Here is a 24,830-nt window from a genome sequence, read left to right on the forward strand (position 1 = left end):
TGAGCGTTGACCTCGGCGAGGACCGACTTGATGGCCTCAAGCTGGGGGCACAACTGTCCCGCGAAGGGTTTGAGACTCCATCTCGCCCAATGAAGACATGCAATCTGATCTGCCATAGGAGATGGTGTTTCTGGCACCTGTATCCCCGGTGAAACAGGATACGGGGCCATCTTTCCAGCACTCCGACTACAGGAATGTAGGAAGGATGCACAACTAGTGTCAGTCGCCGATGCAATGTCAACATTAGCAGAGTGTGACACCACCGCTTATGGGGTTTGCAAAATGCAGGAGGGGATCAAAAATATATATATCTCTACTGGTAGAGATGCAAGAGGGGATAAAGAGGAGTTTTCGTAGTTTTTCCTTTGGCAAAGGAACTCCCATGTTACTCACCTTCCTTATGAGCCTCTAGGAAGCATTAAGGTAAAAAAGAGTGTCATTATTCAGAAAGAACTATTGTTCTCCTAAGCCTCCTTATTTTAATCTTTGGTGCAAATTATGAAATTACTAGGTGCACGCAGGATGTGAACTATTAATAAAAACAAATGGACTGTGAGTGGACTGTATTTGTATTGTCACATTCACCCATTCACACACATTCATACAGCGCTGCTATTCACAGTGTTTTTTTCTACCACATTCATACACAAGTCACATTCACTGCTAATTACTGCGCTTTTTCTGTTGCATTCACACACATTCATGCACTGCCGGAAGAGCAGTCAGAGGCAATTTAGGTGTAAGTGTCTTGCCCAAGGATACATCGGCATGCGGACTGGGGGGAAGCTGGGATCCAACCGCCGACCTTCGGATCAGTGGACGACCGATTCCACCTCCTGAGCAGTTGACAATGACTTTTTGGCATTTCTCAAAGCAATGCTGTTGGCCAAATGCCAACAAAGCCACGTTTCAAAATTAAAATGTCACGGTACAATGAAACTACAGGATACTAATGAAATGTAGGTAACAGAGCTGTGCCCATTTTGTAGATTTCTACAAAATTATATTCATGTACCATCTGAGGGATACATGAATCATGGCAGTGTTTGAAACAGCCTCTCTTTCATTCTGTTACTCTGTCTCTCTTTTTTTTCCCCCCCTTTATCTCTCTGCATACCCCCCTCTGGATTGGCTGCTGGGACAATAGCCGGCCCGTGATTTGATGCAGTTGTGTCGTGCAGACTGCAGCACTGGTTTCCAGGCTTCTTCTGTGCTGCTGGCGACGGCTGTGTTGCTGGCTGAGGTACTGAGCTTAATGCGGCGAGGCACATCCAGCTGCAGTCACCCCAACCAATAAACCCCAAGTCTCCTGCTCCCTTCCTTATCCTATGCCTGAGCAGTGCGTCATACCGATGGAGAACGGCAGGGGTAATTATGTGGCTCATATCAGCGAGAAAAAAGAAATTCTTCTGCACGTGGAAACGCGTTGCAGCACAAAAAAAATCAATAAACCTTTATCTATACTGTAAGCGGCATAACCCCCTGGCTCACAAAGGAGAAGACGACTGGATCAAAGAGGTGAAAGAGAAGAAGCAGGCGATGTGCTGTGTGTGTCTCTTGTCCAGCCGTTGACCACAAGTGACAACCTCCTATCGGTTTAAAGACATGACATTTAGCAGGACGCAGCCTCCCGGTGTGCGAGTCCTGCATCAGGTTGCATGTGTGCGCGGCCGTAGCGTTGTGGTTTCTCTCAATTAAAAGGCAGCGGGCAAGAGGGCAAGCCAACACCAGGCTACAAGAAATAAGAGGTGGCAGTGACAGCAGAGGTCGCCGGAGCAGCTCCATCACTCCGACTGACTGATCTCATCATTCGCCCTTTTGACCAACCGCCCCCCCCCCCCCCCGAAATCAAACGGGTCAGCGCATTTTGAATGAGGCGACGACATTTTTGCACAGGGTGGTCGCTCTTGGATACTGAGCTAAATGGGCTTTGGCATTTACACTAGCTGTTAGCGTGCTGTCTTTGCAGGTCGTCCCTGTGTGTCTGTGTGCCTTCTGAAGGGAAACTGCCCAGATTTGCTCAGGCCACCATCTATTGATAAGCCCATCTGTTCAGTCACGTATTGATTGATTTCAACCTACATTTCCTCTTTAATGGTGCTTCCTCCAGTGACATTTCAGCGCAGGGCGAAGAATGATGAATAGATACACAGTAACGCAGTCAGAATGGCCAATCCAAGCCAGCTAAAAGTACATAAAAAAATAAAATAAACCATCTGTTTACTAATATTTAACCAAAACTGCCTAAACCTTAACCCACATTGTACCTTGAATAACGATTGTACAGTGCAAGTAATCTCTATAAAACAGGGTTTGCAGAGCGGTTTCTTTGCTGTAGTAAAAAAAAGAAAAAGAAAACCCATGCCATTTAATTTTAGTTGGACTTTAATATTATGACCTTAAAAAAGGTGCTGATGCAAGAGGGATGAGGCTGGACTGATAGTTAAATGTGTCCATTCGAGCTTTCATTTTGCATTTAATGCTTTCAGTATCCTTGTTCTCTGCTGCGGCTCATAATTCCCTGCCGTCTAGCTCTGACATCCGGGCAAATGCAGTGGAACCAATGGTCTTGACTTCCCTCATTCTGCTGCACAGATAGTCCAGCTCCAGCTCTGACACATCCATTTGCCTCGGACATCGAGTCAATGAACATGAGCCCCAACAACTGAAAGATATATGGAAATTCTCACCACCATCAGCCACGTGGCTTTAAAAGGAAAGCAGGAAAGACTGCTGCTTTAAAAAAAAAACTAAATCACTCTTGATCAATTTCTGTCTCATTGCAGAAATCTCGGGTCTCAGCTGTTTGCATCATCTCAACGCATCTCACAGCACACAGCTGAATATCAGTGAAGGAAGATTCTCTGAAAAAAATGAGAGCGCATCCCATGCAGGGGGTAAAACAAATGATACTGCAATGAACATCCATCTGAATCCCCCCAGGACAAGACTGACGCTAATCCTGCATTGGTGCCGCTCCAGTTCTCCAGCAGTGGAAGGTGAGATGTGTGAGAGCTGATGTTTGTGGGAAACCTCATTGTGAAGTCCGTACCAAACTCCATTTGTCTCTGTCGGCTCGACAGGAGCTCACAAATCTACTCACCCGGTGCTCACGAAAAAAATCAATATCATCATCCGTTTATTTCAAAGCATTTGCATAGCCTAGGATTTTCTTACAATTTCTAATTCAAAGGGGCAGTAAGCGATTTTAATCCAATACACTTTTTTGTAAAACTCTGTGTATATATTTCGTCATATCTGTCAGTTCTGTGCGCCTAAAAAATATATGGTTTTACGATGCAGCCCAGGCTCTGTCAATTGAAAGTTTGTCCGGTTTGTAAGCATCACTCCCCGACACCTTAAGAGACGTGTTAGCGACAGACACTACGTCTTAGGGGTTTCGACCTCGTGGTTAGGTCATCCAAGGCTGCGATTTGAGCCCCTCCAGTAAAATCCTCAACAACAACAAAGAGAGAAACAATCTTTCTCCAGAATCACTTACTGCCCCTTTAAAGACAAATGTTGGATGGTGACGTGTTGAAAAGCCAAAAGAAGGCCAATGAGGGGAGAACAGGTGAAACAAGTTGAGGAGACGTATTGTGACTAATCTACAGCGTCATGCGTCGGGGACGAGTGGGGAATGGTATGAGTGATGAACATACCCAACGATCCGGGCCGCGTGTCTATCATGCGGAAGATGGAGGTTACACACGGGAAATAGAGGATAAAGAATGGGAAAGTTACACATGAGAGAGACAAGGAAACAACACTCACAGGAAGACAACTGCAACAACATCAGGAGCAAAGAATACAATGATGAATGAGTGTTGATTACAAATTCAGCCACATGGTATTGATTACATGTGCAGAGTCCCTCCCCCATACACCTCCTATTGACTTCTATTACATTGAAAAAAATCTCTTTGGTTGTGGGTTATTTTACAAAGGAAACTGTGTAGCTAAATTATGCACTTTTCCTACTCGGCTAAATGTTGATCAAAAGGGCAAAATGCTTAATGAACTTGAGACACAGCTGCATCAATGCCAGAGTATCCCCTCTATTTTCCATGATATTCAAGGGGACACAGGCTGCTCTGATGTTGGGGTCCCCAGGCCACTGTAGTGGGACTATTTTCCCCCATTAATCTTTTTATAGTGACTGAGCAAATTAAGAATATTCAACTTCGCTGACTGCTTCCATTACAATAAACTCTATTTTTAATGTGTAAACGGTGTGGTAACATACAGTACATGACCCGGGGATGGTTTATGACGAGTTGAAGTGTGGATTATCTGTGTGTGTGTGTGTGTTTGTGTGTGTGCGCGCCATCACTCACCCCTTCACTGTTCTGTCCGCTCTTAGCCAGCATCTCCTGCAGGGCCCGCACCGACAGGGACTGTTCCAGCACAAAGGTGCAGATGCACAAGTCTGGAGGAACATACTGCAACAACAGAGGAGTGGGATCTAAAAATCAACGCAGTAGAAAAGTTCACTCAAAGGATTTTCTGAGGCTACCTTTTTTTAAATTTACTCTTAGCGCTCCACTTCATTTTAATAGTTTCAATAAGCTGTAATAAACCTTTTTTTTTTCTCATGGAGCATGTGCTGTACAGCGTGAAATGCTGAAGTCAACTGAAGTGTGAATCAACACTCCAACACTGACTCGGACAATCCCTACATTGGACCACGGTGACCCTTCCCTAACAGTGTAAGGATCACAGCAGTAACTTGTCCTGTCGTCCATTTTGCTTTAATGAGTGAAGATCACATAGGCTGAGAACTTTTTGCTGAATAAAACATCCGCATAAACTGTAGTTAGAAAAACGCAAACTGCTCCCTGAATCTACAGGGACATTGCGATTAGATGCCCACTCGTAAAAATCCGTGCTGACTGCAGCTCTTTTCACTGCTCTTGAACCAAGTTGGTTTTAATCGAGTGGGCGATATTCAGTAAAAGGTACTTTATTAAGGGATCAAGTGCTCTCGGTTCAGTCTGTGCTCAGGTAAGCCAGCTCTTGGACGGGGCACTGTTAGAAAAAAAAATGACGATGCCAAATCGCCTCCCAAACCAGGGCAGTGTTGGAGAGGACGGGAGAGGATAGAGGAACATCACTGACAGAATGAGGGGACCAGGGATGGAGATATTGTTAGAAGATAAATGATACAAACCTAAACAACCTCCCTGGCCTCCTTACTAAGTATATTTCTCCTCAACTGGACCACTCACCACACAGGTAACATTTCATTTGCAAACTTCACACAACAGTGTCAGACACACACACACACACACACACACACACACACACACAAACACACACACTTATGAATTCATTTTAATGCCAAATGTGTTGGAATGGATTCTCTTGTTTTCCAAACATGCCGAGATAAATGACATGTCCATAAATGCTTGGGAATGGTTTGACATTTTATCTGTATTTTAAAAGGGGGGTGCTCATTTTTCTCTCAGATCTATGGAGCTTTAAAGCAACTTAACATTGATGGACAGATATCAGAGAGGTTTTTACTTTTTTTTTTACCTCAACCTAGGCAAGAATCAAATTATCTTCCAAAAATGTAAAACTATAGACACTGGTACCTCCCTTCTCTCTCAGTGTGTACGCAGTATAACCGTGTTGCAGCACCCTGAGGATGCTCTCAAGCAGTGTCACTGAAGAGAAATCATAATAAAGGATCCGGTGGGAAGCAACCAGCCCCCACCTGCCCTCATATCTCCAGGTGACTAACGGCTGACCTTTGCTCTCTCCAGGCGCAGGACTGTAACATGGCGAAGGGTGGTGGGGGGGGGGGGGGGGGGGGGGGGGGGGGGGGGGGGGGGCTGCCTTGAGAGAGCAGGGGAGTGAAATGAAGGTCTAGAAGCGCTTGAGGGGAAAATGAGCATCCGGCCCTGTCAAAATATCCTCTCACCAGGCAGAGCAGGGAGACAGCTGTAAAGCGGCTTGGCCGTGCCCTGACGTTTGGTTTATGACCAATCGCGTGTTGAGGGGAAAGAGCGTATAGCTCAACGACGGGTAAGGATAGATCACGTCTTTATTTCCGTCACCAGAGACAGGGTCCGAACGTTAATGCTCCTTTCCAGCTTAATTGGAGGAGCTGCTAAAAGCGTTAACTGAAGCAATAAAGAAAGGAACTGTAAAAACAAACAATTTGCATATACCAATTGGCCGCTGCTAGTTCCATACTTCATATGTTGTGCAAACAAAACAAAAAAGGTGCACCATTATGGAATGTGGACGTCTATCCTCCAGTGGTCATAATATTGAGTTGCTGACAGGCGAGATTTGCTGATCGTATATCACAATCAACCAGCTTCTCACAGGCTGATTGATGTCGCCATTTATACTGTGCACACTTTAAATCAACCTCATCCTGTTGTCCTGGTTCCGTGCCCCATTACTAGTAGTTCACCAAGGCCCTCGGTCGTCCGGGCCCACTTCTAAATTGCCATCTTGGGCCCCCCCACCCCCTCTGTCGTTGATCCCAGCGGTGGGGTGATGCCGCTTCATAAAAACAGCAGGCAATGAAGACAAAGTGCCAGATAGGGAGAGCATCCATCACACCTGTCAGGTATAATTACCATCCAATATGTGGGCCCTCCCTCTGCGCCCAGTACCCACCCATCCTCCCCCAACGAAGACACACGTACAGCACTCTCGGTGCGAGCCGTTGGAAGGGGGCTGTTGAAATGGGAGAGTGCCCGGAGTCGATGGCTCTTTGTATACGCTTCCCTGAAAAGCACATTTGTGTCTCTTCCTGCACACTGCATCTGCCTGGTGTCAGATCTCAGGTGATTTTAACCCTGACTCCAATCCCCGATCAATGCAGAAGTTAAACCATTAGAACTGCCTTCAATTGCATTGCCGCGAGATTAGCCGCAGAGTGAAAGCTGAGAGCATCTTGGGATTCGTCTGATTCTCTCCAACAGCCAATTATGATCCAGATAATTCTGCCTGACAGCTTGATCACTCGCTGAAGAAGGGGAAACAAAGTTGAGGATGTGCTCCAGAATCTGGCTTTGTTCCCGAGAAATGCTTTAAAGCGAGGCGGTGGCAGCCCGCTGATTACACTGGCAAACAATTAAATTCAAGTCGTTAAAACTTTGCATTTGGTTGCAAAAACAAGCAAATGTGTCCGGAGCAGCAACCGTGCTGCTCGTCGGCAAAAAAACAGCCAACGACAGCACTGTTTATGAAACAATCCATCAAACGCGTGCAGGGGCGTAATTTCAGGGAATTATCATCCGACGGCGGGGCCCACAGAGATGTCCCCGAACCAAGAAGTCTTTGGAGTGTGTCAGCTGTTGCTTCTGCTTTCATGATGTGCTGAGCTGCCTCTCAGCGCGGCCCTTCTTGGCTTCACTGATTGTCGAAAACAAACTCCCCATCAAATGAAACAGATGATATTTGATCAAGGAGCAGAGCAGCTTCTTCCCACGCCAGTGGCATGCATCTCTGTGTTGAACTGGTTGCGCTGTTTTTCTTCTTCTTAAGGGCAGAGAGAATCAAACAGTGTACGACCTACCTTTGCCTCAGATGTGGGCTCCAGGTAACACAGCCGGTTGCCCAGCCCCTCAGCAGCCAGGCAGAACTTGCGATTCTCCTTCTGGATGCAGGCCACGCACTGGAGCACCACTTCGTCATCCTGTCAAGACAAAACAGACTTCAGCCTTTGTGTCTGTGCAACGCGAGTTGCTGAGAGAGAACCTCAATTCACCCACATGGTCATCCAAATTCGACTTCAGAAAATATGCTTTTACACACACTGTGAGTTCACTAATGCAGATTTAATGTCACTTCTTATGGCTTTTTAAAAAAAAAATAGGTGCTTTCCAAATAAGAGAAGGAAACTACAACCGCAATAGATCTGTATAAATTGCTGCATAAAGTATACATGTTTTGATTCAAGAAATCTCCAGTGTGATCAGAGTCTTTATTTCAAATCAATCAGTGCACTTCAAATAATTCACTTTTGACCTGTTGCTTTGCTGAAGCGTCCTTGTGCAAGACTGTGAAGATAACTCCCGTCAGAGTTTTCTGGAGACTCACTGAACAAACATTAAACATATACGCTGTAATAAAAATATAAAGCTGAATAGTCGAGTACACCACAAAGCCTTCATTCAATTTAATAACAACATACTTTCCTTCCTATACAAGTTATTTTTTCTCTGGCTAACTGGGGAGGAGGGGGGGGGGGGGGGGGGGGGGGGGGGTTCTCCTTTGAGTCGACCTGACCTCCTCTGTGTCCTTTACTCTCTTCATGTGGCACAAATGAGATTGAGGGTGTTGAGTGTTTCGTGGTTTAAAGGGAAATAATGGCTTAAGTAAATTAATGTGCGTATGCATGTAAAAGAGAGGAATTACATGGCTTTGATGCTGCATTAGCAAATATGTGTGAAATTGTGTCTGCATATATTTAAGCATGTACAGTGTATTCATAGTATTTCGGGACGCATTTTTCTCAAAAAATATCCTGGTCTCGCATTCACGTTCGCAAAGTCAGCGACTACACAGTTCTTTTGACATGTGTTGGCAAATATTGCACATTACTAAAAGTCTTGAGCATTTTATCAGAGATCAACGTCAGCATTTTTCCACAGCGTTCCATGTGTTTGTGTTAAAAAGTTGGGATGTTATGAAGCATAAATAAGTAAATGGCTTGAATCTTTAATGCAGATGAGCCTTGGGTAGCGAATATATATGTCAGCAAAGGCAGGTGTGGTAGGTAGCAACTGTGTGTGTGTGTGTGTGTGTGTGTGTGTGTGTGTGTGTGTGTGTGTGTGTGTGTGTGAGTGTGTGTGTGTGTCTGCATTTTCTTTTGAGGGGGGGAGTGCAGCATCTGAAAACAAACATCTGATGCTGCTGTTGTGTAAATGGTTTGATTGTGTTTATAGCGTTGGCCCTGTAAACGCTGAACTGGGCAGAGTTACCCTCAGCGATAGCAGAGCAAGCAGAAATCTGCTGATATGGGCTGCTGTGGGACGTGGGGGGTAGGGGTATGGTGGGGTTGGTTGGATGGGGCGGGGGGTTCTGCACAATGGCCGGCTGCATTATTTAATGTGAGAGGGATTGTGCTGAGAGCAGAGTGCAGCAGTAGCAGCTGTAGTAACAGTGAAGCACTCAATTACAGTGCAGCAAGATGCAGGTGAAGAAGAGAGAGAGAGAAACACAGATGAGAAGCATCTGCATGCGTGTACACAGTGGGCATACAGCTGTTTTAATCATGTATTTATTTATTCATTTCAATGTTTGTGATCGAAAACGCAAGGCTGGTGATGCTCACGTGCTCCTCCGAGGTGGTGCAGTGTAAGATTCTTAATTCAGAGCCTATTGCGAGCCTGTGAGGGCGTTTAACTCCCAGTGGAGGAGAAGTACTGTGCGCAGCGGTGGTCCATGACGGTACACGCATCATTTTGAATGAGATGAATTTTTTTTTTTTACACATCATGTGAACAAGTCTGGTGATATGTCGACTGGATCACTGGGAATTTTCTGGAGCTTTCAGTCACACCTGACTTGTGGAGGAGATGGTTCAGCAACTGGTGTTTCATGTTTCAAGAGGAAACAATGGATCAAATAAACAAATGTGTACGCAAAAGGGAGGAATGATCGTTGATTACTTCATTAGTGTAAGATTATATTTGCATATATTTGAGAATGGACAGTGTATTTGTTATATCGCCGGGTGTATCTATCCAAGAAATCCCTTGTTTGATGTCTGGCATCCAAATCCGCCAAGTCGGTGACGATCACACAAATTGGTTTAATACGAAGAAGAAAAAAGGACCTCATGAAGAGAATTTTCAGTTTTCAGCCACAGAAAATATGAATGAATTTGTCTAACATCGAAGAGTAGCATTGCAAGATTTTTTTGCAACTATTGTAAACAAGTTATAGAATCAATGATGTAGTATTTTAACTTTTCACCCCTGTCCGTTTGTTTGTCGACGGGAATCACGTAAAAACTACACAACGGATTTTCATGAGACTCGGTGGAAGGATGGGACATGGGTTAATAAAGAAACCATTCCATTTTTGGTGCGGATGTGGACAAATAGGGCAGAACCAGGAATATTTTAAACACTACTTATAGAATTGCGAGATTTTTCTAATTTCCCGGGGAATAATTCATGAACCTTAATGAAAAAATGTAGGCATATTCCGGGACTGATTTCTACGAGTGTGTGCAATTTGGTGCAGCTTGATTGAATTTAAGGGGAATGCCGGGCCTCATTGGAGGTATGGGCACTCTACTGAGTGCCATTCTAGTTCAGTATTTAATCATGTCCTTATGAATATTGTTCATGCCTGCAATATCATAATGTTGTTTCCAGGCAATAGCTCCCACCCCTCGTGTATTTTTACATTCATAAATACAGTCGGTAATACAGTGAGGTATCCACGTATATTAGGAAGAAGATATACTAAAGATAATATGGACTGCTTGGACTGACTCATTCCCCTTCATGGGATTGTTATGGGAAAGACGTTGGATGATGCCAACTGTCTTGGATCAATATGAAAATGTTATTCACCTCAGACGCAGACTTAAATGAATAGCCCTCCACGGCAAATCATCACTTGACCGGGGTTGGAACATGCAATCAGTCTCAATGCAGAGAGAGGGAGCAGGCGCAGGGCTGATTCCGGCCATATAAGGACAGTATCGATCCACGCATCACATTTCTGTCTGTCTCGGTGCCAAGATGCGCATACACACACACATAGACACACAAACACACACACACACACACACACGCACACACAAAAGCATCTCTCTTTAATTAGAGTGGCTAACTCATGTCTCTGCCTTCAAGCAACCCACAACCAACTGGCCCTATTCCCCCTGTCTCACCCCAAACTTAAGTTCAATTAAGTATCTCTCTCTCTCTCTCTCTCTCTCTCTCTCTCTCTCATTTTCCTCCTCTATCACCAACATCTCTTTCTCACTGACCCTCCGGTGTAACCTGACAGCAGCGGAAGAGGCGGAGAACCTCACTACTATCAGTCATTCATAAAGTGAAGGGCTAAGTGATGTAAATCTGGAAGGAAGGAAGGAAGAATAGACGCTCTCCTCAGTTAAGGTTGGGCAAGTTTACTAAACCTGGGAGTCCTGAGGGGATTGTACTGCTCTGTACTGTACTGTATCTCTAAAAATTTAAAAGGTCAAGCAGGGTCCCAGGGAAATATCCACGAGTGAGGTAGTGACCCTTTCGGCAGAAAGGGTAACTTAAAAATAACCATGTAATAGTTAATTTGATATCCCTGTATCTAGCAGTCGACAAACACCATTTCCCACAGGCCCTTTGTCGTTAGTTTGGCAAGTATTTGGTCTTCCAGTATTCAGGGTGTCAATGAAAGTAATCAGGATTCATCCTCTGGGTATCCGGTAGTTATTGAGATACTTCATTCTGGAGCAAAGACTGGGGCCGACAACTGATCAATTTACCAATTTTCTCCGAAAGCCTACAGAGGCCACAAAACAGAAGCCAGTGGAAAATAGTCCACATGTGACGTCAGGGGTTTATTTCTCTATAGATGTCAGTGAAGAAAAAACCTCATTCTTTAAACTGTCTTGAAACATTGTGAAGTGAACCGAGTCTCCAAGGGCACCTTGGGATTGAATTTGATTTTAGAATAAAACTCCCTCTCTCGCGCTCTCCCTGCTTTGTTCTGTGTAAATCCATGCATTTGTCATCTCCACTGTGCATATGCGTGCGTGTGTCTGCACTACAACAATAGCGTAAAAACTCAACGTCTCCCCTCGGAGACTTGTGTGAGCATCGCTACAGCATGTCAATGAGCGGGCTCTGAAGATGGAAAGTCAGCCTGTTTTCTCGGTCTCAGCCAATCATGCTCCGCTGGTGCGCAGGGGATTGATGGCATTGGATGAGACTTTTTCCATAGTGACAGGTAGGCATGCAAAGGGCCTCCTCAACCGATTGGTACGTGAGTTCAGGCAGAGATGAACTCGTATACACTTCTGGAAAATCCTGAGGGTAACACTGTAAATGCATTGCCGCCCTTAGAGGCCAGACAGCAGCACAATACAGTTTCTTAATAAATGATCATGATCAATGACAGCAAGGAGTGATTACAGACTTTGCAGGCCGGCTCTTGAAACAATCCTGGCATTTTTCTTCTTTCATGTACATCTATATGCATAGTTTTCAATCCAGCCCTCCAGACAACAAAGATGAGAAGCCCAGGGTTTGTGGAGTGTAACTTGATGTGACTCTGTTTCCTTTAAAGCAGTGAAATAAGTCGAAGCGATCCAAACCAAAACGCTCTCAGGAGGAGTCTGGAGTATTTCAGCCTTTGGTTTTGAAGAGACCTCCACAGCATTGCAGTGCATGCCATCAGCTCGCGGAAACGGGCTCTTACCACCTAGTTATGCGCCGCGCAGGGCTGCAGAGATTTTGGCAATGTATTCTCCAGTACATCCTGGAGGCGCTCCTGTAACCGCTGAAAAGCTGGAGTCACAAAATATCTTAGAGACACAAACAAGCGGGAGCGAGGGAGGAAAAGAGCCACAGCGCCTCGCCGCAGTAAAACAGAATGTTCGCCGTTTTTTTGTTTGGAGCGCCAAGAGCCCGGGTGCGACGGCAACTGAATTGCTCCAGTATTTCATGTGTTCCTCTGATGCCTCCCGCGAGGCTTATGTTACCACTGCTTGCACTATGTTAAACCCGGCACTCACCACTCATGACAATAGCATTGCTCATCCTCTTACCTGTGAGACGCTCTACCTCGACTTTAGTGCAATCATCAGCGCTGTAGAGATAATTAAAAGCACCGCACGATAAACACTTTGGGAGGACAACATTACACCTCCCAAAGGACAGGGACAACATGACAAGTGTCATCACTTCTGTAATATGGCTCGCGTTTTAATCCATGACATGGATGTTGGCTTCTTGGCACCCGACAGAGCTGCAAGCCAACAACAGATTTTAAACAACACTTGCACAAAAAAATGCTATCACCCTAAACTTGCAACTTTCTGTGCACGTGCCTACAAGATGCAATGGTGCAAGAGGGTGTGTGTTCATAAGGAAAAGACAATTACACCACCATTAGGAAGAAATTGCCATATCCCATCAAAGTAAAGACTTGAGGTGATAAAATCCAGACCCCCTCCCTCCGGTAGCTGCAGCAGCTTTCTGCTCTCTGCCTTGCTCTTCGGGGGTCTGACTACCCAGTCTCCTTGATCCTGTGCCAGAGAATCTGGTGAATCAAGAGCAAATTGATCTGGCGGTGGCAGCGAGTGGCCTCCTGGGAGGAGCTTGAAAGGTAGAGCGCCGCAGAGGAGAAGGGAGGAAAGAAAAGGAAAGTGAAGACGTAGACAGAGAGTAACAATGGAAAAGATCCTGTTCGCAGGGGCAAACAAAGCCAAAGTGCAGCAGACCGCTCCACCAGCCTCCACTTGCCTCTGTCCCCATGTGACACGTAGCAGGGAAACAAGTCGCCATCATCACCGGGGGCCTGCTGCCAGTCAACACTGTACAGAGGCTGGCTCTCACACGGAGACTTTGTTCTGGACAGATTGATACAGATGGTCAGGCACTGCAGAACAACATGCAGCTGGGCAGCGGTCTCCCCGCCTCATCTTCCCTCCTCTCACGCGGGGCAGGTGCGGAAAAAGACCAGGGGTTTACCAGCAGAGAGGAGAGGAGAGGAGAGGAGAGGAGAGGAGAGGAGAGGAGCACGGATAAAACATGGGAGGAGTTGGCCTAATCATCTCTTAATGCCTCCGGGTCAAGTTAAGTGTTGTAGATTATACTTGTTTAATATGTAATATTATATACATTTAGTATATCCCTTTCAAGTGGGGGGCATATGAATCATCAAAATCAAAAGGGATTAAGGGGAAGTTTTGTATTACAATTCAGTGGACCATCAAAGGGGTAGTGAAGTTATTGTTGTAGGTAATATAAAATAAAATAACCCTTTATCGGATGAACTATGGAGAAATTTGCCGTGTTACAGTCGCAAAGGGGGTAATAAAAATAGAAGCATCAGTAAAAAAAAAAAAGTAACAAAGTAGTACACACGCAGTATAAACACGAGGAAATGGGAAAAAATTGTAGTAATATATGCATTGTAAACCAAATATATACAGTGGGACAGGATTGCACATCAGATATTGAAATTGCACCGACACGATATTGCACATTAAATGAAGTTAATTTTAAGTTAAAATAGTCGCATAATGTTTGGTGGTCATGCTTTAACTTGTGACCTCATAGCTTCCTGTTTACATAGTTGATACCTTTGACAGGTTTCTCCCTGCCATAGGACTTTCATAGGTACAACCTGATTCAGAAAATCACAAGTTTTTAAAGTTACTAAAAACTTCGCAGAAAAAAAAAAAAGGAATTGTACCAGAGGAACAAGTGCTTTGTTCTCATGACTCAGTGTTGCTGTGTGTAAATGGAAGTGCTAATGCTCATCTCGAGGCAAACCGCTGAACATGCTGCTCCCCACAGCACCGAGAGAAAAAAACAGAGACACGGAGAAAGAGAGAGAGAGGAGGATGGCAAAGGGAGCTAAAGAGAGCACAAGGAACTCACACACACACACACACACATCATTAAAACCCCCAGGCGAGGGTGACATCATAAATGATTCTAGACATCGGCTAAAAATTCTCCTTTTAAAGGCTTTGCTATGGCCGGTGAGTATGACAGCTTTACAGCTTGTTATTGAACGGTGTCTGTGGCATGAAACGAGTGCAGCTGCATCCTGGACTGCTCTGGCATGAATACAGTATGTTTGGAGAACCATTGGAGTCATATCCCCTTTGTACACTCAATATCCCTACACCTATATCTACAAGACAATGACTAAACTACACTTGTGCCCTTACAATTTCTCCATAAGAAAAAAACAATAAACGTGAAAATACCACCAAAGCACTGGTAGATAATCTAATCTGTGGTGGTTCAATAGTCCCATCCATATTTAATCCCCTCGGGCTGTTGGTGCGTTATTGCGACGGTCATTTGGCACATACTGCACTTTAGACCTGGACTGTCTAATCAGTGTAGGCAGTGTAATTACCCAATCGCCACACACTCACACTGTGCAGCCGAGAAGAGCCGCAACCATACAGAGCGAGGGAATCCGTCTTGGAGATTGGAGAGGTACGGCGATCACTGTGAGCCAAATAGCTCGGGGTGAAAAAATGGCAGCATTTTAAATGACACAGGACATACAGTATATGCTGTTACGAAAAGGAAAATAATATGCATTTTATTATATTATGAAATGAAGTCCATAAAGAGTGAGGGCTGCTAAAGAGCATAGGAGGAGAACATTTGACAGGACTAGATCAAAACTAGTATACGGCTGGACCCCGTAGGGTCAATGTACTGGGGAGCATGGCACGCTGAAGACGGTTTAATGTTCGCTTTAACTGAATTGGACATTTACGTTCACACTTACAGCTCCTGCGGGTAATGTCTGGAAGGGTTCAGGGTTGCAGCGCATGTGTGAGAGCAGCTTTTGTCTCTCACAAAGCTCACCGTCTCAGTCTGGATAGAAAAAACTGCTGCTCTGCCTCTGGACGCAGAGTGAGGTATATGCATCAAGCTCGGGAGGGGGGGGGGGCAGTGCTGGCGTCTCTCTTCCGTGGAATGTTGAGGGAAATGTTTGTCCAAAAAGTTGCCATATTTGTTGTTAGGTGTACTGTATCTTCTCCGTTTTTTGAAGTCGCTAAAAAAGTCAATTGATAGAAACTATTCGCAATTTTTAAAAGAGCAACGGTCAATGGCTAAAACTCTCAATGCTCGGCCGGGGCGATCAATGGTGCATGGGTCAATAATGCAGCATCAATGGTGTAACTTGATCACAAACTCTGTCACTACCTCACTCGTGGATATTCAGGGGCTGTAGCGCAGGACTGTGGCCGAACCGTGGCCATCCAGCCAAAAACAAGCGTTACCAATTGAGCCCCTACGGGCAGATCAAGCCCCTCCAAGGCTTCGGTACAGAAGAAGCGGAGGAGGAAAGGCCTTATAGTATTTTATTGCACATTGCAGCACTGCATTCTCTCCCAGCAGTGGCTTTAATGTGAGCGGCTAAGTAAGCATTTTTTTCATCTCCTCCCTGCTTATATGGATGGATGAGACGATACAATTGTTAAGCGGGAAGATTGCTTTGGTATTGCAACTTTACAGCCTGTAACAACATGATGGAGCTGGGGATGCTCCGGGGGCATCGTGTGACAGAGCTGGGGCTCACACCAGGGAACAGAAGGAACAGACTACTTCCACACCCTCCGCTTCCTCGCTGCAAAGTAGCCTCATTTCGAGGGGAATTGAGACTTGTTGTGGCGAAAAACCGAGCGCCGGAAAAATAGGCTGCTTCTACTCCCTGACAAGCAATGTGTCGTGTGTTTTTTTTGGGCCAAGGCTCTTCTCGGGGGTTAGAATGGAGAGCGGCACTAACGGTTGCATTTGTAAGCATCCTGCATCCAGGAAGTGAAGCATGAACGTTGACCCGAGCGGTGCGGGGAGGGAGATTGCACTTTTACTTTCAGGTCAAGGAAAGTGGAAATAGAATGACCTAGAATACCAAAGGGAGTAGTGATTGCAGGCATTTCAGACGCCACAGCCTGGGCCCCGTCTTCGTGGAAAAGGATGTTGTGAAGAATTACAGTCGTTCCAATGTGTACCTGCTGATGTTTAGACATTGATGGGGGAGAGAGCAACACGAGTGGATAGATAACACTGCCATGTCTGTATGGTAAATATGCTTAGCTTAGCACAACTCGAGGACACATTGAGCCTTTGCAGCTATAACAACCACAACTCGTGGTTGAGGTTGTGTGTTTTTCTCTGTTCTTCAAAGACCTAGAGGGGGTTACACTCATTCCCTATATACGAAATAAAAGTGATCACAGCGTCAGCTTCTTTGGGATAAAAATATCCGCTGTCCTTTAAGGCCTGACCTGACTAAAATTCTTTCGGAGCGCTGATCCACATGCTTGCAAGTGTTAGTGTGTGTCAGGCCCCCAGCACAGAAGAGAGAGCCCGAGATTGAACCGCAGCCGAGACACCGGCTGTGTCAAACTCTATTTGTTCAGGGACTGGTGAGGATGCCTAGGTGAAGGGCGCTGGCATCAAAGCTGAAACACGGCCGAGCCTCAGAGAAAAAAAGGATCAGAGCAGGAGAATGATAAGCAAACAGATGCAACAAGAGGGTGCTGAGATAGTATAACTGATCTGACAATTTTAAAATGTAGGGACATTTCAGAGCAACATGGAGAAAAAGAGGAGCTGAGTGTTACTGGAAGACATGTCACCTCGTCACCGCACAGAGTCAATAGAATCCAAAGGGCAATGTAAATTTTCTGCATCAAATATCAATCTGCTGCACTCTGGTTTGTCATACATTTCAGGAGGAGGACATTAAGAGCTTGGTGAGGTACTTTTGAGGTGTCGGCTCCTCAGCTATAGTGCCACAGTAACACTTCTTTAAGTTAGGAGGGGGTGTTACCGGGGGCTGAGAAAAACTGAGCATTGCTGCAGAGATATACCCATCCCAGTACAGGGGTAAAAAAAAAAATAATGCTCCACCATCTCTGTATGGTTCTTCACCTGCAGGGCTGCACGGAGAACTAACTAGATGAGCCTCCTCTCAATTGAAGCGCAGCAGAGTGCCAGAGGAAGGCGACAAACAAGTAAACGCAAATGCCTTAAGCACTAATGAGGGTGTGTGTGTAGTCTTAAGTATCTTTGCTGTTCATGCAACTCCAAAGGAGCTCTCGCTCTTGCCGGTCATGCAGGAATAGTGCATTTCTTCACAACGCACACCGATGACTCTGCAGCAACGAGGCACCAATAAAGAGGGAGCCATCTCCTCGTCTGCCACCATTGACAATATCAGATGCAGACGCCGAGACGATGGCACCTGCCCGGAGGGGGACATCACTGAAATTTTGTTGACACACAACAATTGTTGGAGCAGCGGCAGCATGTATGTGTGAAGTTCCTGCAAATTACTCAATTCCGCACCCTCAGTCGAGTCAATGAGATTCCTCGCTAACATGCATTGGTGGCACTGGGAGTGTCCTGCCCACAGCATAACGATCTGGCATTACACTTTCAGAAGACTGTCAAGGTTTGCTTGAAACCCTAAGAGAAAGACACTACGAAGTGAGCCTCCACAGCAGCGGACTGCAGCAGTAAACACTCCTCTAAGTGACTTATTAGGGGCACAGTGGGGAGAAAGAACATTGGACATAATTATGGCGGATAGCAGAGCTGATTTTATGTAGCGCAACTGAAAGTAGTGAAACTTTTAATGATTCTTATCCATGGTAAAATGTCAGGAACACGGTCATTGTTTCTGTGGTAACGGGGCTGCCGGTTGCACAAGTAGGGAACTCGTAACAATTTCGATTGCACAGCAGGCGCCGCTTGAAAAGCATGTTAAATGAGCCAAAACTTCTTCTCGCTAAATGAATTTGACACCATCCTCGCAGTTAATTGTAAAATGAAGGGGGGATAGTCGTCGGTTTGCATTGGGTAGAATGGCTGAAAACTGTGACGCCTCGGAGGTGCAGGATATACCTGATACAGTGCACCCATTCGGCTTTGTTGCAACGCTTCGTGAGGTAGAACCACTATGAGCGAATCCTCCCCAGCGTCAGTGTTGGCATATTGTTTCTAGTAGTCAGTAAGCTTAGCTGAGCAGAAACACTGGAATCAAGGGAAAACAGTTAACCTGGGTCCGTCTAAACCCGTCTTCAATGCTTGTAAAGCTCACTCATTGTATTTTTTGAGCTCATTCTCGCTCAATGCGAATTCTCCTGACAATGACCTTCTCTATTCTCACAATCAGACATTACACAGACTCTGTGCTAGAGAGCTGGTATAGGGTAAAGGCTGATTGACGTCACGTTCAACTGATTTGGACATTTCGTGTTCACACATACAAATACAGCTCCTCCGATTTGCAGTGCGAGTGCGGAAGCAGCTTTTGTCTCTCACACAGCACACCGCCTCCATCCGGATAACAAACTGCTGCTCCAGCTCTCAGCCTGCACTCTCTGAACAGAATACTAACACAGAGAGAGGTGAGCCTGTTGCTCGCAGGGCAGCACTGGCAACAGTCTTCATCAGAAAGTAGCTGAGGTGTGTCCAGTCGCTCAAGGGTCTGTGGAAGGCCAGCACATGTAGGGACAAATGTGCTATGACAGCAACAATGTCTTCGAACTCCCCCCCGGATCAAGCAATAAAAACTGTTGCCATGAATTAGTCTGACCAATCATGTGACTTTGGTCAGTTCCATGGCACTAGGTGGATCAATGGATGGCTCAACTCCATCACAAACTCAAATCTATCAGTCAGAAATATAGAGATGTAACACATTACCATAAGTCGGCACCTTGCAGATCTGCGAACTGTAAGGGTAGTGCAGATGAAATAATCAAAGGATGTGACAACACTCAGATAAACTACAACTCAAATACCAGTAAAGGCAATGTTTGGTTGTTTTTTTTAAATCTATATACACTCAACTGCACTGAGAAACAGCGAGAATATTTTAGAGGGATGATGATGACAAAAGGAACATGCAAGTTAAAATTTGTGGGTGACACAGATTTTCTGCAACCAGTGACTAATGGGATGGCTACAGCTTTTTGTAGTAGCATAGCATATTCATAAGTGCAACCTTGTAAGCTCGAGCCGGCTGCAACTGCCAAGAAGCAATGGCAAAGCAAAGCGGAGATAGAGATGGGCGATGAGACATGGCCCATAGTGGAGGCAGCAACTACCGACAGGCCAACAGTCACAATTAGGGTAAAATGAAACAAGATATGGCGGGGGGGGACAGATCCAAAAGAGTAGTGCCAGGATACATGGAGGAACTGGCTACAAGTACTGGCTTATACAATGCGAATGTGCATGTATGTATGTGAATGTATGCATGTGTGTGTGTGTGTGTGTGTGTGTGTGTGTGTGTGTGTGTGTGTGTGTGTGTGTGTGTGTGTGTGTGTGTGTGTGTGTGTGTGTGTGTGTGTGTGTGTGTGTGTTCGCACAGACGGCTGGTGGTACACAAAAACAGTGGCGGTGAAAGTAGCGGTATTAGAAAGAAACAGAAGTTGTGTGCAACAATCTCCGGTTTATACATTTTCTGTATGCCATCACTGGAGCTTGCAGGATTGATTACACTGCATTGTTGTCGGTCCAAGGCAGCCAACTGTGGATATCGGCAGGTGGCCAAACAGCACAGAAGAAGTTACAGAAAAAACAAAAGGGCTATATGACTCATCAACATCTATTGTACTTGTAAAGATAAGGGAACGAATAATTTTCTCTCTGAATGAGACAAACTGTTCCAGGGGACTGATGGGGTACAAAAGACGCATCACTCCTGGTGTGAATTAATAACTTGCTACAAAGACAACAATCAGGGAATAGTGTGATAAGAAACAACACGATACATTTGAACACGTTTAGGTCCAATCAGCTGTCAGGGGACTGCTCTTTGAATTAATGCCAATATTGAAAATGTTGATGTTAGTTTTCAATTTAAAGAACAAAATATTTCATCTTCCCATGTGAGGATTTGCTGCTGTCGTTTGAACTGGATAATGGCTCGTTGAATCAGTAAAGTGATTTACAATTCAAAGAGAAGCCTTTGGACTTTCCCGTGATATAGTGACAGGCATTTGTGATCATTTAATAAACTAAGTGGTCAGTTAATTAAAAACAACCATAGCGGTTTTTATTAATAATTAAAATCAATTGTTGCAGCACTAAACTTCCGCAACGCAACCAATTATCCAAGTGCATGCTGGGAGCACAGCAGCATGTGGCGAACAGAGGAGTATAAAGTCCACATTAGTCAGTACGGTCGTATCGGGGCTCGCCACCCTCCGGGAACATTAATGGCGGACGTGTCGAGGGTCTTTAGACGAAGAGAAAATAACAACAGGGTCTTCTTGAGGAGGAAGATTCCTACACTTGCCTCATTAAATATTCATGCTCTGAAACACGAGATCAATCAGATTGCTCACTGCATGCCACTGACACTGCTGGGGAAATTTCTTCATTTGGTGGCACGATCAATATCTCATTACAGCAGCTTTACACTGGATTGTCTCTGGGCAGGCCTGCTGGCTTCATTCCCCCCGCATCACAGGCCAATCTTATCTGTCCATTTTCATCATGCACCGCAGAGAAATGGCCTTCTGGCGATCAACGCGTCCCCTTATAAACCTTACGCCAACTTACTTTTCTGCAAGGTGAGGTTTGAAAAGCGCAATACTGAGAATTGGGAATGAGTCTCTGCTGATGCTACTGGGAGATATGAGGTAAATCAATAGTGCAGTGAGGTTATAGATTCTATACGGCGCAGAAAGGGAGAGTATATATGTGATCATTTATGCCTTATTCACGACACAACTTCCCACTTTGAGAAGCTGAAATGCAACACGTCAAGGAAAAGAACCACTATCAATCACACATTTGCCCAAAACATTAAGTCAGAAATGAATAAATGATATAGGAAAAACAAGTGTACACATGCAACGTGACACATTCAGTAACACCAGGTAAGAACATATGCAAAAAACACTCGCAGAGGCAGTACACAAAAATTCTTGTTTCCCTGATATCGCTTTTTTACAAAGCTATTTCAGAGTGGATCCCTCAAAATGCCTTTTGGTCACTAATGAAAATGAGCTATAACTTTTTTTTTCACCCTGCCATGAAACAACAGCAGAGCTCATCATAATAACATTAAAGCTCCCCTCCTTAGTGTCAAGCAGAATGCAGCGATGTGCTGAACTAAATTCCCCGTCAGTGGGAATAATGTCATGGTAATCGCTAATAATTAGAAGCGGGGCAAGTGACAGAGCAACAGGGGGAGCCAGCAGATATGATGCAAGACTGGCACACTTGTGGTGCTGAAATCATAGGGCACAGCGGCAGCAAAACGCCTGAAAAAGTGTTCTTCACGCTCTCTGCTGCAGTATAATGGCTTAATTAGAGATTCCTGCACACGGCAACAATCATCTATATCTGTCTGCTCGTTGCAGATCAAGGACACCTTCCGTTTGCCTCTGGGCCAGCGTGGAGCTCTGAGATACCGCCTCTGCCTTCCCTGGCTCCTCACCCATTCGGCATACAGATATACACATAGCGAGAGAGACAGAGCTACACCCAGCTGGGTGTTTCACAGAGAAACGAGGGGGTGAGGAGGCAGCAAGCTCTGGCACCGATGCCACGGGCACGCAGCAAAGCCAAAAGCAACGCTTTGCTGTTTTATTGTCATATGTTTTGGGGTTTCTTTTAATCTTTGCCTGCTTATAGTTTTGGCTCATTACTCACTACTTCTCCTGTGTTGCCGCATTGACAGTCATCGCCCGGACGCAAAGTGAGACCGATGCCTTCACATAAACAAGCCGAGCGCTGCCACAGTGCATTAGTCACAGCCCTGGTCTGGCCTTTCCAAGGTCGCTACTCCCACTCAACCTGCTAATAGATCACCAGAATTTGATATTCGCCTCGCAGGGATCCTCGCCAGCAGAGAGGTGTGTGTGTGTTGTGGGCGCGTGTGCTCGCGCATGGATGATCACGCCCGCGTGCTGTGTCATGTTTGTACTATAATGAGAGGCGCTCTGTCAGGATTGTTCTATGAATTGAAAGAACAAAAACAAAAACAAAAGCAGCGCGAGACGAGAGCAGAACTTTCTTGTTATTCCCTCTTCTTCTTATAGCCTCCGTCTGCTCTAATAACACGGCACACAGTGGCCAAACAATTCATTTAGAAAACTACTCGAGGCATGAGCTGATATTTTTATTCACTGTTCTGCTTATTATGAAGGCGCTGCTGCTGCTGAATCTGAGGACATTTCCAAACGGAACGAATCAAGTTCCTGGTCAGTATACAACCTTATTAAACCCTGCGCAGCCTCTTGCCCCCATTGACATTAAGCAGCGGTTTGGGGAGGTGAAGCTTTCCTCCCAGTCTCCCGACTCACAATCTGCACCGCTCCTCCTTCCTGTTACATCAAATTACCCACGGCTGAGATATCCTCGCCCTTCCCCACTCATCGTTCCCCTTCCTCCCACCGAGTTGGGTTTATAGGCAGCAGCCGTCCGGCAGGGATAATTTCTGCTACCACTCCAGGGAAATTACTTTGCGCTGTTAGAGAAGAGGCAGTTTGTGAACTGCTTTATCAAGCTCCTTGACTCCGACAACGATTTGACGCCGGCAAGAAATATAGCGTCCACATATGCTCAGACTGTTTCACCAGTGAGTGGAGCGATGTAAAGGCAAGGTTAGAGCCAGTGTGCATGTGTTTGGAAAGATGTGTGTGTGTGTGTGTGTGTGTGTGTGTGTGTGTCCAATTTGAGCACTTGTTTCTGCAGGACTGATTTCAGTCATGTACACTAGATAAACGGCGACGTGTGGGCATGTACTGTACATGCCGTGTGTCTGTTCCGTTATTCTACACTGACTAGTTCAGCTGTGCCTTGCTCGGACTGATGAATAATTTCTGCACTGTGCTCTGCTGTGGCATGTCTGGTGCAGCCTGACTGCACCACACAGCTACGGCTCTGCATTTGCATTCGACACACACACGCACACGCGCGCACGCACGCACGCACGCACGCACGCACGCACACACGCACACACGCACACACGCACACACGCACACACACACACACACACACACACACACACACACACACACACACTCCCTTTCTCTCTCTTCTCTCTCATGAACCTCTCTCGCATCCCAGCACCGTTCAGTCTGTCTCCCTGTGTAAAGGGATGCAACAAGCTGCAAACCCCCTTTTCAAAGCAACAGCAGTTTTTTTTTCCTACTGTATTAGTCAATGTCATCTCACTTCGCGTCCCGCTGTTACATTTGGAGGGGAGAAAAATAGTCACCAAATGGTACTAAAACGGTCAAGCAAGCAAGTACTACTACTCTGGCGAAGCTCGTCTGTGAAAACCAAAAATCCTGATTGCGCATTCACAGCTTTTTTTAAAGTTCAACCCCCAGAAAAAAGATGTGAGGTCGGACTGGAATGTCTGCTCTCTGTTGGAGTGGCGGGCATGCTGATGTGGTGAGCCGCCTGCGACTGAAAGGTGAAAGGAAGGCGGCTTCAGAGAGCCTTTCAGCACAATTCAAACACTGACTTGGTAAAGATGCCGTCACTTATGTCGTTAATGCTTTTCTGATACTGAAGGGCAGCGTCATGGACCCGTGTTGTGTCTTCTTGGAATCTCTATTGACAGTTTTACACATGTTCTTTGCACGGTCACTTTAGTAAAACGCACCTTGAAACCGCTTAACCCTCAAGAAATAGACAGTATTCACGTAAGACCGAAGAAAATCTCTGCCAAGTTTGCCTCAAACTACAGCCGGTTGTGCGTCTGTGAGCGGCTTAGTAAAAGGTAAAACCCACAAGCAGCAGGTCCAGGTCCAACCAAACACCTTCTACTGTCTGGGGGTGGGGGGGGGCCCTATCTGGAAGACCTCCAGCGCTCGGCTCCTCCGTCCACCCAAGATCGGCGTGTGTTGTCCGACACGATATGCCTCTCGGCGCGTTTCAACCGTGGCTGAGCAGATCGTGTCGTCGGCTATCTTCGCCAGCAGTGGGGAAACTGCCCGAGCGTCGCCGGACACGCTCGGAGCGCCTCGACGCTTCCTGCAGCTCTCGAACTACAGGATTTTTTTATTCATTGCACTTCAGCAGCAGAGAATCGAGGAGAAGCACACGCAGTTCCCTGCAGCCTCTTCCCTGTACCGGCTTTGTGTCCAACAAGTAAAAATAAAAACA

At 45.7% G+C, this 24,830-nt stretch overlaps 1 protein-coding gene across 3 annotated transcripts in view; it reads right to left on the reverse strand.

The window, feature by feature from the left end:
- The window catches only part of LOC118285745 (ryanodine receptor 3), a 91,231-nt gene that overhangs the window by 65,298 nt on the left and 1,103 nt on the right, over window positions 1–24,830 (reverse strand). For 2 of the 3 annotated variants that reach the window (XM_035609536.2, XM_047337536.1), the window contains exons 2-3: window positions 7,541–7,660; window positions 4,338–4,442 (exon numbers count right to left, since the gene is read on the reverse strand). In XM_035609536.2, coding sequence (XP_035465429.1) covers window positions 4,338–4,442; window positions 7,541–7,660 — 225 coding nt within the window. Of the gene's footprint in view, window positions 1–3,662; window positions 3,684–4,337; window positions 4,443–7,540; window positions 7,661–24,830 lie in introns of all 3 variants that reach the window. The other variant, XM_047337535.1, reaches the window with a different exon arrangement.

The sequence above is a fragment of the Scophthalmus maximus genome, chromosome 15 (assembly GCF_022379125.1).
Source record: "Scophthalmus maximus strain ysfricsl-2021 chromosome 15, ASM2237912v1, whole genome shotgun sequence".
Lineage (NCBI taxonomy): Eukaryota > Metazoa > Chordata > Actinopteri > Pleuronectiformes > Scophthalmidae > Scophthalmus > Scophthalmus maximus.